The sequence below is a fragment of the Gracilinanus agilis genome, chromosome 3 (assembly GCF_016433145.1).
Source record: "Gracilinanus agilis isolate LMUSP501 chromosome 3, AgileGrace, whole genome shotgun sequence".
NCBI lineage: Eukaryota > Metazoa > Chordata > Mammalia > Didelphimorphia > Didelphidae > Gracilinanus > Gracilinanus agilis.
This window is the reverse complement of record NC_058132.1, coordinates 267,013,402-267,032,722: the sequence shown is the minus strand read 5'-3', so window position 1 is coordinate 267,032,722 and position 19,321 is coordinate 267,013,402. Positions and strand designations below refer to the sequence as shown.

The 19,321-nt window shown below is 37.6% G+C and overlaps 1 protein-coding gene across 1 annotated transcript in view; it reads left to right on the top strand.

The window, feature by feature from the left end:
* TANC1 (tetratricopeptide repeat, ankyrin repeat and coiled-coil containing 1) overlaps positions 1-19,321 on the top strand; it is a 136,117-nt gene that overhangs the window by 11,707 nt on the left and 105,089 nt on the right. Inside the window, exon 2 of the mRNA XM_044669111.1 lies at positions 8,633-8,737. Within this exon, the coding sequence (XP_044525046.1) occupies positions 8,633-8,737 (105 nt within the window). The remainder of the gene's footprint in view (positions 1-8,632; positions 8,738-19,321) is intronic.

Genomic DNA, 19,321 nt, shown 5'->3' with positions numbered 1-19,321 from the left:
ACCAAATATTGCTTTTTCCTTCCTTTTACTGAAATATTCAGAAATGAATACTAACCCCTGCCCTTCTTTTTCACACCCTGGAGATGAAACCTGGTTTGTGTCTTTTCTATTTCTCTGTTGTTGAAAATATTCCTTATTGGGTGATTTGATGGCCATGGAATAGGGGCTTTTGTTGATTAAAGTGTCAGAAAGGTCAGCAAAACAGACTTCCAGAGAAAATGTATTTGGATATTCACATGAAAGTGAGATGCTGAATCCTAAGGGGAACTTTATGCCTTAGGGGCAGCAAATGGATTTTAAATCACTATAGAACATAATGATGAAAGGATTGACATTTCCTCAGCAAACAGCCTCCAGGTCCATATACAATTAAAGTAGGCAAGTGTTATTCCTCTACCACTCTACCCTTCCCAGGATAAAGTTTATGTCCAGGCTTTTGGAGTGATTGGAATTTGACCTCTTTTTAGTGTTTGTATACCTGTTTTATTTTATTTTGTTTTTTTTAACTCTCTGCATCTAATTACATTTTTGACCATTATTTTTATCAGTCTCTCATCTGTCATATCTCTGTCTTTTTCTCTGTCTGTCTGTTTGCCTCTGTCTCTCTCCCCACCCCCCTCTGCCTCTCTCTTTCCCTCCCCTCCATCTGCCCTCTCTGGGTATGATCAATTGTTTTACCCTGAGATGTAGAAGCTATCTTTTACAGGTTTGAAGTTTGATGCACATTACCTTTTTTTTCTGGCTTTGTCTGGTGTGGAAATACTAATTTTATGTGTATCTGAAGATTTGAAAAAAAAAAAGAGCACTTAAGAAACAAACAAGAAAGAAACTGGCTGTCCAGGGGAGCATTGTCTGATGTCCTTGAAACCAAATAAAATGTATAATTTTTATTAATTATATATTACAGACTTTTACAGTGTTTGAAGTATAGCAACTTTACATAAAAGGACTAAAGTATGAACAAGAGATTACTGTTTGCAGATGGGATATCTGGTAAATTAAAAGCACAGATAAGGCATTAAATACTGGGCTTAGTTTCCATGGAGTTGCTCTTTTTCCTTTTCTCTGGGTATTTATTAACCTTGCTTCAGTTGAATAGGAATGGGCACATGATGTGAGGGGAGTGCTGGTCAGGGAAGGAGAAATGTATTGGTCTGGTATTTCCCGGGGATATCCAAGATTCTTCATCACTTTATTCACTTTAAAATACGAATATTGCCCTCTTTCTAGGTCTAGCTGCCTAAGAGGCCAGGCCAGAAGATCCCCTAAGCTCTAGAATTCTGAACTGTATTTGATTAGTGCAATCATGGGTCCTAAGTCTGGAATAAATATGGTGAGCCATAACCCCCTACTGTCTCCCCAACAGCCTGCTTAAGGAGGGGCGGACCAGCACACAGAAATGGAGCTGACCTGTTCATGTGCTGACCTGTGGTAGGACTGAGCTGTTGATATTCCCTATGATTTCCAGTCTGGCCATCAGGCTCTTAAAAACAAACTAATGAATGAATGAATTGATGAATGAAATAGGACTACTGACCATATCTTAATATACTTTGCAGGGGCTCATATATTACATTCTTATTAATTTGGGAAGATTCCTTTCAACTCTAGGATTCCTTGATTCTTCTGTTCTCTTACTGGCTTTACCATATTTTACCTATGGTTGCTTAGTTTGCAGAAATATGCTACATTTCATGCAGAGGTGACTGGTTTTCAGAGATGGAGTGTGTGTGGGGGGCAAACGTACGCATTTGATGTAAACCAGCTCACATATCTGAGTATCATAACTCGTTGTCACTACAGAAATTCCCATTTCCTCCCTGTGGGAAAAGAGGAAGAATTGTAGGGATCTGGTGTTCTGGAGAGAGCTGATCACAACCATAGGTACAGAACGAAGTGCGTATTTTCATATATGAATGAATGAATGAATGAATGTTTGAAAAAGAATTGGTTATGTGCTGTTATGGGCCACATACTCTGCTAAGCTGAAGGGACACAGATTCAAGCTGCTATGCCAGTTGCTGTCCTCAAGAGGCTGATAGTCAATTTGTTCATTTGTTTTGCATGACTACTCATTTGTTATCAGGGATGGTTTTGAGTAGGGGCATTGAGACATTGATGTAAAAGAGAGAGATACAGACAGACAGACAGGCAGACAGACAGACATGCAGACATAGGCTAAGCTTTCATATATTCCTGGAGGAGTATAGAGAAGGAATAAGACAGAGGCTGAGAGTATGTCTTACTTACTCAGTTCAACTTGAAAGAAAGGCTGCATAACAGGAAATTCCTATCTATCTCAGGGAGTGTCCTCTGTGAGGGAACCTTTCTCTCAAAGAGCCTAGGGGTGGTAATAAAAGATTTCTATACCTACTACCTCCTTTCTGTTATAAAAGCAAAGATACAATTTATTAGCCAAAGCCAGTTATGTAGGTCCTGGCAGTGACTTGGCAACTATTTTTAAAGCTCTGTTCAGATAATATAGGCCCACAGATTTTGTCCTGAAAGGTTCATTTGAGGCTATTTAGCTCCCTCATTTTATTTTTTGTGGTTATTTTTATTTTAATAACAAATTTCCATATAAGTTTTCTGATGTTATATGATCTGGATTGTTTTCTCTCCCTTCTTTCCTCCCCCTCCTGGAGTTGACAAACAATTCAATCTGGGTTATACATGTATTATCAGGCAAAACATAATAATCTTATGAAACCCAAACCCCAAATCATATACCCAAATAAACAAGTGATAAATCATAAGTTTTCATCTGCATTCCTTCTCCAACAATTCTTTCTCTGGAGAGGAAAGCATTCTTTCTCATAAATCCCTCAGAATTGTCCTGAATCATGGTATTGCTATTAGTAGCAAAGCCAGTTACATTTGATCATCTCAAAATATTGCAGTTACAGAGTATAATGTTCTTCTGGTTCTTCTTATTTCACTCTGTCTCAGTTCTTGTAGGTGTTATATTGAATCTCTGGGAGCTTGAAGTTCATTCAATGATTGACAGATAAGTCAGTTGGATGGAATGTTCCCAGGGAGGCATGCGAAAGGCAGAAGGGGGCAGTTGAGAACCCTGAGGAGAGAAGTTCTGGGTCTTGGTACCTGTCCTGAGCCTAGAGATCCGTGGATCCGGGTCTTGGAGTGAGAGGGTGCAAACATCTCTCTGCAAGCTCTTCCTGTCCTTGATATACCATTATCAACCTGTACCTGACCACCACCTCGGTGTCTACTGCCCCTAGATATTAGGAGTTTCATCATCTAGCTATCTAGGCTTCCCAGGGCCCAGGAGGGATCCGGGAAGTGGGCAGGAGACGAAGAAGAGGGTGGATAAAAGGGTGGATATATCTCAACTGCTTAAGATCTACAGAAGAAGAAGCTGAAGATTTCCCAGCAGTTTACCTACTCTGGTTTAGTCCTGGCCAGGCTGAACGAGAAGGAAGCTAACATTATTTCTTCATTCCCAGCAGTTGGGAGTTTCATTAGTAACAAATTAAAGTAGGATCTCCTAAACCTCAGTCCTTTACCCTTATCCTTCTTGTTTAATATAAAGTTTAAAGTACCTTCCTAAATCAGTTTCAAAGCTTGTTTTGGGAGGGAGACAACGCAGTCAGAAGCCCATATCAATATATCAATTAACCCCAGGTGGGTCCTGAAGGGATATACCTCTTAGGCCTGAAGGATCCTGCCTGGGCAACTGTTACAAAGAAGTGTCATCTTATTCCTCTCTGTACATCATTTCTGCCACCTCAAATAGATACAAGTGACCTCCCTTAATTATAACATAGGTCTTTCCAGCTCTTTCTGAAATCACCCAGTTCATCATTCCTTCTAGAACAATAGTATTCCATCACCATCATATACCACAGTTCATTCAGCCATTCCCCAATGGAGGGACATCCCTTTACTTTCCAGTTCTTTGTCATCACAAAAAGTAGCTCTCTTATTTTTATAGATTTGTAAATGGAGGTGCAGAGAAATCAAGTGACTTGCCCAAAGTTAAATTTTAGTGGTCTAAGGATTTCATTGACATCTTTGATGTCAAAATTGATTGTTGTCAAACTCAAAAAGAAATGGGAACTTAGGGCAGCTAGATGACACAATGGATAGAATGCCAGGTCTTGAGTCAGAACGATCCGGGCTCAAATCTGGCTCAAGACACTGCCTAGCTGTGTGACCCTGGAGGAAAGCCACTTAAATCCCATTGTCACCTTTTGCCCTTCTATCTTAGAGTAAAGATAGAAAGAGTTGGGGTGGGGGTGGGTGGGAAGAAGCAGCAGAGGCCACTAAACATTCCATAAGCTCCTGGAGATCGCATATTGATTTAGAAAATCACATTATTAATATTACCTGGCCTTCGTTGTCTTTTAATTTATTTTTTTAAAATGTTTCAGGATTACTTTTCAGTCTGGTTTGGGTGCACTTGAGAGTGTTGTAGATGTTGTGTGTTTGACACCTTGGTTTAAGAAAACATAGGGAGCATGATACAGTGTCAAGAGCTCTGAATGGAGTCGGCAATCCCCTGCTCTAATCCTGGCTCTGTTAAATGAGGAGCTTAGAGGACTACAAAGGCCCTTTCTAGCAGTAGAGCCCATGAATATGAAATGTCTCAGTCATCCAGTTCAGCGAACATTTATTAAATGTCTACAAAGAGCACTATTCTGGGCTGCATACTGGAGGGAAAAAATAGATCACATTTATTTATTGTGCTTTGCAGTTTACAAAACAGTTTATTCACAACCCTGTGAGGAGTTTGGTAGTACAAATGTTTTAACTTCATTTTTTTCTCATAAGAAAATGGGCTCAGAACAGTGAGCATAAGCCCTAGATTAGTTAGCACTTGTTAGGTTAAATTAGACAAGTTTAGTTAATTAAATATATAGTAAAAAAAACAAATAATATTCCTTTTCCAGTTAAATATGACTGTGAATGAATATGTTTCATTGATATGATGAAGTCCAGCCTTTCATTGGTGTAGAGCCCAGCCTGTCCATACAGGCTTGTCAGTCAGAGGTGATTCTTTTCCATATATTTTGACAATTTTCCCTCAGTGCCTCTGCTGAATAATATAAGGACTCAGAATGATTTTTAAAAATAATTTTCTTGATATTTTGTTTTTTTACATCACTAGAATTTCTCCTTTTGCCTTCCCTTTCTCTATAGCCGTCCCCTATGACAAATCATTAATCATTTAAAAAAAAAAAAAGCCCTTACTTTCTGTATTAGAATTGATAGAAAGTATTGATTCTAAGGCAGAAGAATGATAGGAGCTAGACAATTGGAGTTAAGTGACTTGTCCAGGGCCACACAGCTAGGAAGTGTCTGAGGCTAGATTTGAACCTAGGACCTCCTGACTCTAGACCTGAGCCATAGCAAATTACAAATTACAAATAATATTTGTAAAAGGGACAAAAAAAAAAGAGGAAGAGACAGAAGATTTAGCAAATCAAATGGATCCTTTGAAAAGATGTATGAGTCAATATTTCATAGCTATTGATCTCTCCCGTTTTTTAAAGGAGTTGGGGTAGGCCTATCTTCTCTTATCCTTCTTTGGGGGGGGGTAATACTTTTTCTTTACAATATTCACTTTTAATTGATTTTGTGGTTCTTTCCATTTATATTCTCTTATAATTTACTTGTATATATTTTTTTGCTTTGCTTAATTACTTTACTCTGCCTCAACTCGTTTAGATCTTTTCATGATTCTCAGGATTCTTTACATTTTTTACCTTACAACATAGTAATAATGTTCTGTTAGATTCATGTGTCACAGTTTTTTAGCTTTTCTCTAGTCAGTTATCTATCTACCTTGCTTCCAATTCATTGTTACCACAAAAAATGCTGCTAAATATTTTGGTGTTATATGAATACTTTCTTTTTTTAATGGCCTTTTTTAGGGGCATAAGTTTAACCTTTGGGTTACGGAGCATGATCACATTAAGCATTTTATTTGCATAATTCCAAATTGCCTCCCAGAATGGTTACGTTGATTGACAACTCCAACAACAATGTACCAGTGTCCCTATCTTCCCACAATTTCAACATTAACTATTCCCCTCTTTTGTCATCTTTGCTAGTTTGCAGAGTTTGAGTCAGAATCTCAAGATTCTTTTTATTTGCACTTCTCTTATGATTTATTTTAATAATCTTAATGATTATTAATGCTCTTAATGATTTAGAGCATTTTTTTATGTGGTAGTTATTGGTTTGCAGTTTTTATGAGGTCTTGTTTGTTACCATCTTAAAATAACTAAAAAATATTTGATTGTGTAATGTACTATAAGCTATCTTTATTCACAATGCGCAAAGTATGTTAAAATATTGTTGCAATCTACTTACTTTAGCATCTGCTCAAATATTTAAAGAAAAGCAGAGAAAGGAAAACAGAACAAAGTCCCAAAGATTTTTATGAATTGATTCCATTTTAATAGTATTTTTGGCAAAGCTGTGTGTGAGGTTTGGCTTAAATAAAAAGACCAATTTGAGTGGAAGATATTTATATTTGCTTACTAATATTAGTCTGTCTTCTGACATTCCTACCCTTGGGGTAGTTCAGGTGCCAATGAATAGCAGAAAGTTGGGTGGGAAGCTTTCTATGCCCTGTCCTGCCTTCTGGCACCATTTTGGACCCAGATGTACTACACTTTGGGGTAATGGAAGAGTCGGCATCTGGAAGGTTTTATATAATAAAAACTTTCTCCTTCTCCCCCCTCCCCTCAGTCTCTCCCTTTAACCCCTACCCCACAATAGCAGCAAAGACTGATTTTTCCACGTTTTAAACCCCTCAATTGCCTCCCCCTCAATGGAGTGGGCCCAAAAGAGGTGGATTGGGATAAATTCAAGAACAGTAGCAGTAACCTGCCACCTTCCATAGCTGTTGTATTTTAAATCTAAATATACTACCTTTTTAAAAAGAGTTTGATATTAGAAAACTCTCAGACTTTTTTTTTTCCCTGTGACTCTATTATAACACTTAGATTTGGGTTGGGTAGAAAATTGTTGTTGTTCAATGGTTATTTAAATGAGGCTGTTGGGAGAGATCTAAGGATCATGAACCTCTTTAGGCAGAATTTCCTCCCACTTCCTTTGAGCAGTTGAGGTTGGCAAAGATGAGTTTCCCCACAGTGATTAGTGATAGAAACCAAAAAGTATACTTGTTTGTTCCTACCTGGTGTAGGTATGCTTCCATAAGAGTAACTCTGTTATCTTCTTCCTTTTCCCTTTCCTCATGAAAAAGCACTCCCTCCCCCCCAATACCTTACTTTCTGTATTAGAATTGATAGAAAGTATTTAAAAAACAAAACAGTATAAAAACTGAAATTGGATCTGGGATCCTCCAATTTTTAAGTCACTGTTACAAAGAGGCTTAATGTGATTTTCTTTGATGTGGCCTCAGATTTTTAAAAAATATTAATCAAATTTTAAGGGAATTATTTTAAAAATCTATTTCTTCATTATTAGTCAATTTAAAAATAGATACCTAAATACATGGATTAATGGATTTATTTTATAATAAAAACATAGAAAGTTTTTTTGTAGTAAACCTTTAGATGGCAGTATCACTCACTGTTAAATCACTTTTTAGGGGAGTTTCAAAATTCTCAGACTAATAGAATATTAAAGATAGATGAGACCTCAAAAGTCACCCATTAATTCTATAGATGGATTCTACTGAGATTCAGAGAATTTAGAATAACTTGTTTGAGGTTACATTGCTAGTTAGTAGCCCTCAAATGATTTTTCCTTAAGTTAAAGTCTTAGTGTTTTCTGTATTACACTTGGTTGTTCTTTCTGTTCATTTAAAATGTTTCTTTTTGCTGTTAGTAATATAGTTGTACCTTTTCTGAAATTCTTATTGCCACTGTTTTTGTTTGTTTTTAAGTAATTAGTAATCCTTGTGACTTGAAAGAGACAGAATATTGGATCTTTAAATATTTTGATTTTTCATAAAAAATGGAGGGGTGTGTGTAAAGGAAAGGTAATGAGTCCATATAGAATCAGAAGCAGGGAGAGTGGCTCTCTCCCACCCCCCCACCCCCCGGCCCAGGGCAAATGTAGTTAACTTCCAAGAAAATCACTTTTCTCCTACCCCTCACAATTAGGCTTTGCGTCACCAGTGGGATAAAATGCCCAGAGATAAAACACGGCTGCTGTGTACTGAAGTATTTGGGGTGTGTTAATGTTACAAAGTGTCTTCTTGCAATCTCCTGCTTCATAGATACCAAGCAGCCAAATAATCTTCATTCAGGGGGGGAAATGTTCTGAATAAAGGAGCCCTCACTATGAACTGTCCAGATTTGAACATGTCAAAATCACCCACTTTACATGCACTGAAGGCAGCTTTAGGAATGTCACGCAGAAAATTATCGGCTTTTGTTTACCGCCAGAGTTTACATTCCCAAACTGGACTAATGTGGTTTCTTCTCTGGCAGCCTGACTGGACATTCCCTGATTCCGACTGAAGTGGTTGCTTGTGGGTGGGGTGGGTTGTGGGTGTCTGGTGGGGTGGGGGGTGGGGGAGAATAGCATTTCCTTTAGACTTATTTGGAACTTGGTGAGGGACACATACTGTACATTCAGAAGCTTTCTTTACATCTGGAAAAAATTAGACACCCATGGATCTTTTTCACTGCAGGACCAATCAGGAAGCCCAAGTACGTGGAGAGTCCCCGAGTGCCAGGAGATGCCGTTATAATACCATTGAGAAAAGTGTCAGAGTCAACAGAGTCCAATCAGAATGGTAAGAATGTATTTTCAGTGTTGTTTTTTTTTAAAAACACAACAATAATGTCCATTTCAGAGAAAGCTATTAATGTAATTTCAATGTCTTTTAAAAGGAATACATTCCTGGACTATCTGATTGTCATAAGGAAGATTTTCCTGAAGTAGTTACAGAGAACTGGTTATCTTTATACACTTTTGAGTGGGTGTGCTGGTGAATGAGTATGTGTGCATTTGTTGAAGCTTTAGCTATCCTCCCACCCCACTCTTCCTTTGCTGTCTTCCAACAGGGATAAAAAAAAAGTAACTGTCATCTAGAGTAATGCTTTTGTTTGCAATCAGCCCTTCCTTCCCCATTTAAAAAAGTTGAGCCAGCTGACTTGGAGAAAGGAGGCTTTTATAGCAAAGGATCAAGCTCTCACTAAAGCAATCTATGTAAAGTGAATTTAGATTTTTAAACATTTTCTAAATCTTTAAATAGAACCAACATGAGTAAGGATGAGAAACTCTCCACATGGATTTAATATGATACATTGAAAATTGTTTTATTGGTACTTTTTTCTCTCCCCCGGCTGTAAATTTCTGCAAGTATATTTAGCTGACATTAAATAAAGCCATTGCACATAGTAGATTTATTAATAGCATTCTTTGTTCTTTTGATCTGAATCTTAAGAATTCACTTGTTAATTTCTATACAGGCCAACTTTAGTTTATAAAAAGAACTATTAAAAAAAGGCCATCTGTAAATTGATTTGACACTTGTAACACATTTTTCCATGCTAAGAAGTGCTGTAAGTGGTGATTAAGTTTATAGACTAGCCTATTTGGTCTATTTAGTTTCCCCATTTGTAAAAAAGGAGAAATTCATAATTATTGTAACAGCTATTGTGAGGGTCAAAATAAAATAATTCATCCATAGGATGAATTTTATAAACTAGAAATCTTAAAAAATAATAATTGTTGTATATGTTAATATATTATCTGTAAAAAATAACATTGATGATTAGATCTGTAGTCTAGCCTATTGGAATATGGTACTGTTGATTAAAACTTAACCTCCTGGAGTCTTAGATTTAGAACTGAAAAGTTCCTTAAAGATTAAGAATGAAATTCTCTCATTTGAGGAAATTGGCTCATAAGGATTAAAGTGATTTGCCCAGGGTTAACTAATGGAATAATTATAATTCAGGTCTTCTTTACTCTTAAATTCAATGCTCTGTCCCCTATACTAAATTGCCTCCTATAACCATTCATCATTTATTCATTTATTAATTCATTCACTCATCCATCTATTTATATATTTATTTGCCCACCACCCACCCACCCATTTAATTAATTAATTAGTATGCGTGTTTGCTTTCTTATTCATCAATTAATTAATCAATTAATCAATTAATTAATTCATTCATTCTTGGGCTGAGCGCTTTTAATTAATTAATTAATTTAGGGTGTTTTCCCATGGTTACATGATTCATGTTCTTTCTCTCTCTCCCCTCCCCCATAACCAAAGCACAATTCCAATGGGTTTTACATGTGTCATTGATCAAGACCTATTAGCATATTATTAATATTTTAGTATAACTATTTTAAAAAATTCTCGTTGAAAAATGAGATTCTCTATTTTAGAAGTACATGTGAATACAATTTATCTCCTGGATATAACGACTATTCAAGCAAATTTGGAATCCCCTGCTACCAGCAAAAGTGCTCATTGTAGAGGGTTGACATGGGTGCCCCAAGATCACAGGAGTTGGGGATGGAGTAAGGAAGAGTGGAGGTGGAGAACAGGGAAGAGAGTGAGGATACTTGAGTGGAACCTAGGAAGGAAGAGGGAAGAATAGTGCTAGGTGGTGGTTGGGAGTGGGGGGAAGTGGATTTAGAAGATGAGAGAGGAGCAGCACTGGAAGGAGCTGGGGGGTAGGAGAGCCAGGGTCCCTCACCCCCACTGAGAGAGCATCGTTTTTCTTTTCTCATTTTTCTAACTCCCAACCAGTAGAGACACAGCCATGTCTCTATTATTAAAGTATCTGGAATTGTCTATATGGGTATTTATGAATATTCTACCTTCCAACCCTTTTATGTATATGAACCAGGAAGAAAGTAGAAAACTTTAAACATTTAAGTGAATATTAAAAACGCCTGGTTTCAATGTTGAAATCTCTGCGTTCCATGTTGGAACTCTTCTAAATAAAGTTATACTGTCCTTAACCTCTTCTGTTTAATCAGTGAGTCCAATTGGCCAGGCAGCTGCCAGATTGGCTATCTTAGACACCATGTGCTTTCCTACAGATAACATTTCTTAATCCCTGCCTGGATAGGGAGACTGCTAAGGAATTATTCACAGTCTGTAAAATGATGCCTTTCTAAAAACTCAATGTGGATGATATTTTCTGCGAGCAGGAAAAGGGACGATTCCCCTTTTTGGAGTTCTCTTCCTCTCTTTAGAATCCCAGAACGAGTTCGCTTTTCTTCTTTGGGGATCTTGTTGAATTTAGGTCCAGTCTGAACTAAATTCAAGTGCATGTATGGCCACAGGCCAGAAATGTTGTTAGTGAGGAGCGTAGGGCTTGCTCATGTGCTTTTCTCCTCTCTTGAGAACTGAGCCTTCAGATTCAACATCAGCTATTCCCACTTGTAACCGGAGCCGTGACGTGACTATCCTTGAAGCGCCAGAAAATGTCTTTGTACCCAGAACAAAGGAAGCAAACTCTTTTTCTCTTTCCTTCTCCCCGCCCTGGATCTCTGAATGGAAAGGAGAAGTTTAGATGTAGGGGTATCCTTTAAGATTTATGAAACCATTGTGGCTTTTATAGGAATGAGGTCATGTACTCTGGGACTAAGGGAAACATCATCAGAGTTATCTGTACCAAAAAACTTACGAAGAGGCATTTGTGTAAAGGAATTGAACGTGACAATTAGTAATGTGCTACGTGGTTAGTCATCCCTGTAGAATTTTGAACCTCAGTGGGGTTCATTAATTTTTGCCATAGATGAAAATAAGGTCTTTACATTTAAGTCATTGTACCTGAAGAAGCATCAGAAGAAGAAAAAAGAAGAATTTGAGATTTAAACCCAAGAAGACGTCCATGAGTCAACAAAACAGTTTCCATTTAATAGGTAGTTATTAAATGCCTCTCATGTTGGGCCTTAGAGAAGGATTTTACAGTAAGATAACAACTGCCATTCTTTTTTCCTTTGGTGAAACAAAAATGATAGAGTAACCTTTAAAAATCAGCTTTGTATTTTAGATGAGAATTTAGTATTTTACTTTTGACAAGGGGTCGTCGCGATACCTATTTCCAGAATGAATGGATCTCTAAGAAACATTGCTTTACTAGATACAGATGAAGTTCAAAAAACTGAAGAAAACCTACCCTAACAACTCCCTGTGAAGTATGAAGCCATTCTTATGTTTTTAGATTTATCTTAGCCTAGTGAGTTGCCTGTTTCTGAAGTTTTATTGTGAAATAATTTACTAAAAAAAAAAAATAAAGCAGAGGCAGTGAGGTGCTCAATTGATTGTGATACAGATAGGGGTCCTGGGTTCTAATTTGGCCTCAGATATATTTTTTTTAATTTTGAATATTTTCCCCTAGTTACATGTTTCATGTTCTTTCCCTCTACCCCAAACCCTCCTAACTAACCCCCTTAGCTGACACACAATTCCACTGGGTTTTACATGTATCATTGATCAATGGCCTCGGATATTTTCAACCTGATTTTCTTAACTATGTGCCTAGTTCTTATTGCTCTTCTGCACTAGAACTATTGATTCTAAGATGGAAGGAAAGGGTTTAAAAAAAAACTTTTCATGCCTGTGTTTTCGTTTAGGAACACCTGAATGTATTCTCCCTGAGAGTCATTGTATGAATCCAAAAGGCACCTTAGGGATCATCTAGCCCAAAAGGGTCGGGGGAAATAGTTAAGGAACTTAGAAGGCAAAAAGGAGATTTTCCTTTTTTTTATTTCTTAAACTCTTACCTTCTATCTTAGAATCAATATTGTGTATTAGTTACCAAGACAGAAGAAGTGGTGAGGGCTAGGCAATGGGGGTTAAGTGACTTGCCCAGGGTCACACAGCTAGGATGTGTCTGAGGTCAGATTTGAACCCAGGACCTCCTAGGAGTCTCTGGGCCTGGCTCTCAATCCATTGAGCCACTTTTTATTTTTAAAAAAAAATTTTACTTTAACATTCATTAAAAAAAAATTTCAAGTCCAAGTTCTTTCCCTCCCTCCAGCCCTTCTCCCCTCCATTGACCAGTATATTAGTTAAACAGGTACAAAACATTTCCATATTAGCCCTGCTGTGGCACTCACTGACATTGTGGCTAGAGAGCTGGCTTTCAGTTCTGCCTCTGATACCTCCGGACTAGACCCCCTCCCAGTACCCAAGGGAGTTCTCCCAAACTGCAAGTTACAGAGAATGTTGACTTGCATTGGTAGATATCAGTTGAATATACCATTGGAATCATTGGTCTAGCCCCTATCCCTTTTGTTGACATACAGAGTGATTAGGGAATGTTAGTTTGGCTTTAAACTATTAAGTTATTAAAGCTTTTCTAAGACTTTTGAGATGCCCTGTCTATACACATCTCGCCATAGAATGTAAACTCCTTGAGAGCAGAGATCACATCATCTTTTCTCTTTATAACTCCTGCCACAAAGAACCCATTTAATAAATGCTTATTTATTGATCAAAGAAGAGGACGAGAAAGGATCATTAGATCTAGCAGGAGAGGCATTACAAACCTCATAGGGCTCATTCGAGTGGTGGGGTTGTAAGCCAGATTGGAGGTGTTTAAGGAGGTAGTAGGTGGGTGGAAAGTGAAAGTAGTGATTAGATCACATATTAAATTTGATAATAAAAGGAAGGAAAGTTTGGATAGTTGTTGGGATAATGGGCTTTTGTTTTGTTTGTTTGTTTTTTAGGAAAGGTTTGAGCATGTTTGAAGATAGGAGGGAAAAGATCTATGGAGAGGAAAAAGGTTAAAGGTGATGAAGAGGTAGAAAGGAAAGAATACCAGAAAATAAGCAGAAAGATTGTGTGTGTGTGTGTGTGTGTGTGTGTGTGTGTGTGTGTGTAAGAGAGAGGGGGGAGAGGGAGAGAGAGAGGGAGAGGAAAAGGGAGAGGGAGAGGGAGAGAGAGGGAGAGGAGAGAGAATTCTGTTTTCTCAATACTAGAAGGGAAGGATTGGAGAATAGATCTTACTCATATGTTGAGAAGACTGAATCAATGTGAGAGAGTTGTATAGGTTTATTATTATAGTCATCATTATATAATCATCATTATATTATTAAACTAATTTTCATAATTCAGGCATGGTCTTTTACCTATTTCAGAAAGGAAAGATGATGAATGTTCTACATTAAACAAACAAATAAACCTCTTTCAAACAGCAAATATGTAGTAATAGCATAGACGATTAGGGCGGAATGTTCATTTAAAACTATTACTTGAAATATTATTACCAATACTCTGTGGAATATTGGAGAAAGGGTTAGGGATTGAGATCTGTTTTTCTCATGCCTTTCCATGTTAATTCTGGAGGCAAACCTTTCAAAGTTTACATAGCTAGGTAAGATGTTTATTATTTTCTGTTTGTAGTAGAGGCAAATTGTTGTTTGCTACAAAATAAATGGGGCATGACTTAAAAACAAAACAAAACATCAGAAACAACCTGGTACAGACATTAATTAGTAAAGTAGGTTCTACCACACTTGAACATTACCTACAGATATAAAAAGAGTAATTCAGAATTTTCTGTTGGGATTTTATTTTATTTTTTTAAATTAAAAATGAAGTCTTAGGTTTTCAGCTTTCTAACTCTTCAGTTAGTTTCAATATAGAGAACAGGACAAGAAAACATTCATCATATTTCTATCTTGTTACAAATGCTTATCATTGGTGAGCCTGTCTTTACTACAATAGTAGTTTCATCTAATGTCCCTTCCCTTAAATGGGACTGAAAAGATCATGATCACCAGTGAAAGGGGTGCTGTATATTAGAGATATATTGAATGGATAAGTGAGTTGACTGACCCAAAACAAGGAATACTGAAAGACAGGACAGTAGGAAGAAAGAGGATGGGAAGCCATCAAAGGGCTTTGGAGCTTAGGGTAGCAGGTGAGGATGGGGTGTACGGGAAGGATGAGAATCTTCTTGAAGGAGTAAAGCTTTGAAAGGAGAGGAAAAATAGATCTAGGTGCTGAAAAAAGATGTGTGAAATTTTTACTCTGGTACCAAAGAAGGTTTTTGATGGGTTTGTGCTAATGAGTAGACCCTTAGGAAGGAAATATTAATTTTTGTGCCTATTTTCACTTTTCTTATTTAAATTTAGGTTTTGCATATTTTTTCTGGAAGAAAAAAGTAGGGCTTTAATGATGGTTGGACTTGATTTACAAAGAGTCTTGGATTCCCTATCCCTAGTTTTTGCTCTAGGCTGAATTGCTGAGTTATACAGAGGCAAGTGGGTTTCTATAGAAATATAGATGTATTAAAACAATAGATGCATGTATGTTCTGGAACTTGAGGGCTTGTAGAAAACCTTAAGTGTGGCAGAGATGGCAGCATTGTTGGTCAAGGCAAAATCGATGATATCAGAGTTCCCAAAGTTGTTGTCCCTCCTCTTCCACTTCCTCCCAACAGTTGCTAACCCAGAATATTATCTGGCAAAAATCCCATGTAATACAGGTTGTACCAGAATTGGATAATTCTGGTGTATAGGTGTGACCAGATAACTGTGAAGTGCCTGAGTGTATCATGTGGGAGCGTCCTGGAGCAAGGGGAAACAGTGAAACTATGTCTCCTCTTCTTCTTACCTGTTTACTTACACAGCCCACCTAAGGCATCCTCTTCCCTCTCTTCCCTTTGCTATGACCTAAAGCTGCATATTGGTTCTGGTCCATGATTTCCAAGTGGGTGTCCCTCTTATCTTTGTGAGGCTCAAGATTGGGAGAGTGGGTAGGTAGAGGGAAATGGTACTGATCCTGTTGTGAGATAATTTTCTCTCAGGTGTGCCTGGGCTGATGCTGATTTGCCATGGCTTTCCTTCTTTCACACACATTCACATAGAAGCTGAATGTGGGTTAGTGGCCTTTTTTCCTTGCCAAGGCAAACCCCTCTACATACTCCAGGAAAAACAAAACAAAACAAAACAAAACTCCCTTCTCACCATTCCATGGTTGGAACTCTCCAGCCTTGCCTGATTAAATCTGGTTGCTATCTTGCCTTAAATGTCTAAAATTTAATCTGTAAATTTGCCTATTAACAATACACAAGAGATTCCCATTCCATTTTGTCTTTTTTAGCAGATTTCCCCCTCTATCATCCCTAGTCTTTCATTAATATTCATTTGTGCCTTATCTGCTTTCCTATTGACTACAAACATTCCTATATCTCTACCATCCTCCAAAAACCCCTCTAGATCTGTAACTATTGTCCCATGTCTCTATTGCCTTTTGGGGGGCTAAACTTCTTGAGAAGGATATTCATAATAGGTCTCACTACTTCTTTCTCTTTTATTTTTTCTTATTTTTATCTTCATTCATTCATTTATTCATTCATTCATTCACTTATTTATTTCCCATATCATCCATTTATTTGTTTGTTTGTTTGCTTGCTTGCTTATTTATTTGTTTATTTATTTGTTTATTATGAGTTATAAATTATAAATTTATTTTATTATTTTATTTCTTTGCAGCTTGGCTTTCTAATCCATTCAACCAAAATGGCTCTCTCCAAGCTAACAAATGATTTCTTAATTGTCAGACCCTAATGGCCTTTTCTCAATCTTCATTCTCTTGGACCTCTCTGCATTGACACTGTTGATTTTATATATATGAAACTGCTCTTTCCTGGTTCTTCTCCTACCTATCTAAGTGCTCCTTCTCTGCCTTCTTTTCTGGATCTTCATCTAGGTCATGACTGATAACAATGAGTATCCCCCAAGGCTCTGTCCTGGGTCCTCTTTTATTCTTTGTCTATATTATTTCACTCCGTGAATCAGTTTTCTGTGGTTTCAGTTAGCATCTCTATGCAGATGACTCTCTAGGTCACTTGTTCAGCCCATGCCTGTCGCCTTTCTCCCTAGTCTTCCATTTCCAACTGTATTTTTATACACCTCAATGTGGATATACAGTAGACCTCTTCAAATCCACATGTCCAAAACTAAACTCTTTCCCCCAAAACTTTTCCTTCACTTCCCTATTATTGTTGAGAATATCATTATTCTTAGTCACCAGAGCTCATAACTTGGGTGACGTCCCTGACATCTCACCCTTTTTCACAGCTATTTCCCATCTGTTTCTAAGTTGTCTTGATTTTACCTTTCTCCGAAATCTTTTTCCCATGTACCCCATTCTTTTCTCTGATGTTGCCCCCACCCTGGGGCAAGCTGGACTATTGCAATAGCCTGCTGCTTGGTATTCCTTCCTTGACCCCCCACCCCCGAGAATATTTATTCTCTGCCCACCTGCCAAATCTGTCTTCCTAAAATATGTCAGACATTCTGTCTAATGAGTTCCAGCAGCTCTTTACCACCTACAAGGATCCATTGTAAAATTCTCTATTGTCTGATGCTTTCCCTACCCTTTCTATCTTTTTACTCCCACATCCATGCATTCTTTGACCAGTGACCATGGTCTCCTCATGATCCTTGTACAGAGCTCTCCATTCCCTAACTCTGGGCATTTTCATTGATTGCCTCCCATGCCTGGAACATCCTCCCTCTCCTTTCTGCCTCCTAGCTTCCTAGAATTCCCTCAGGTTTCAGTTAAAGCCTCCCATTTCTGCAAGGAGCTGTTCCCAATCCTACTTAATCATGGTCCCTTACCTCTAAGACTTTCCCTAATTTACTCTCCCAATAGATTATTCAGAATTGTTTACATATTGTCTCCTGTATTACTCTGTGCTCCTGGACACTAGGTGGTGTTTTTTTTGGGGGGGGGGATTTCCTGTGCTTAGCCCAATGCATGTCTCTTTTTTAGTACATACTTCATAAATACCAGTTGACAGAGTTGGCTCCTAGAACAAGTGCCCCCCTTCCATAGGAGTTGTTTCCATTTACCTTTATAGGCACCTGCCCATTCCCACCTTTTGCCATTCTGTACCTTGAAATCACCTCATATTTTCTCATAGTTCTTTCCCACAAAACTACTTTTTTATGTATGTAAGTATGTATATATATGAACACATACACACCACATAATTTACTATTTATTTTATTGGTGCATTTGTTGATTCTGCCAAATGGAATATAAAATCCTTTAGAACAGTACCTTTCAGTTTTGTCTTTACATTTCCAACCCAGTTCATGGCACACAATGTTTGTTAATGAGTGAATGGCCTGGAAATCAGATGGACTTAAAGGAATATAGCACTTCTATGCCACATTCTGACTTTGTAGTCCACTAAAACCCCCTGGTCTTTCTCAGACAAACTGATCTCCAGCCATACCTTCAGTTTTTCTACTAGATAAAAGTCTAATTTTTGAACCCATTTGAAAGACAACATTTATTTCTATTAAATTCCATTTTGTTAGATTTAATCCTATGCTTTTAGCCTGTTGAGGTGTTTTTCTCAGTGGAAGGGGGCTGATTTTGCCATCAAATTTATTAGTTTTATAACATCTGTGAATTTTATAATCATGCCTCGGGTACCTCTTTTTGTACCAACTGTAGATAAGAATGTTAAATACCAGAGGGCTGAGGGCATACCTGTCCTAGAGGCTAGAGACCAATGTCTTGGTTGGTCTGCAGTAGCTTACCATTTCTGAAGCTACCTAATTGTACTCTGTTGCATGCCCCACATTTGTTGGTCCTTGACTGAAAATGAGAGAGGCAACCTGATTTACATGGAGTTGAGGGACCTGTGTTTGAATCTGCCTTCTGACACTTATGATCACTAGGTGACCATGGGCAAGCCACTGAATCTCTCAAAGTTTTCATTTTACCTAGGAAGAAATCATCTTCAAAAGGTAGTTGCAAGGAGAGTGCTTTGGCAAACTTTAAAATGATATGTAAATGAGAATTATTATTTATAGGATTATTCATTGTATCTTTCTCAACTCTTCACCCTTACCCAACAATTGAAGTCATTTAAATTCATGGACTAGAGAAGAGAAGGTTATCCAGATGGATTGGGGCGGGAAGAGCAGGAATAAAAGAAATTGAAATTGATGATCTGGTTAATATTTGATTGTTGCTTATTATTCTTTTATTTTTAGCAAATGTTATTTTATCAATATAATATCTCATTCCTCGGTGGATGTTGACTTAATGTAAACGAGAGGTGTTTGGGGTGAATGTCATTCTGGTGAAGTTGGCCATATTTATGTTAGGATTTTGGACAGAAGGATAATTTTCATATCTGAGGTTTAAATTCCATAGCTAAAATTCACTTTGAGAAAAAAACCAAATGACACATATTTAGGGAATACTTGAAGAAAAGGAATGGTTTTGAAACATATTCTGGCAAGCTCTTATAAAATATGCTCTGATCATTATTTTGTACTACTCAGAAAATTACAGTATGAGTTCCTTTCCTTCCTTCCTTTCCTTCCTTCCTTCCTTCCTTCCTTCCTTCCTTCCTTCCTTCCTTCCTTC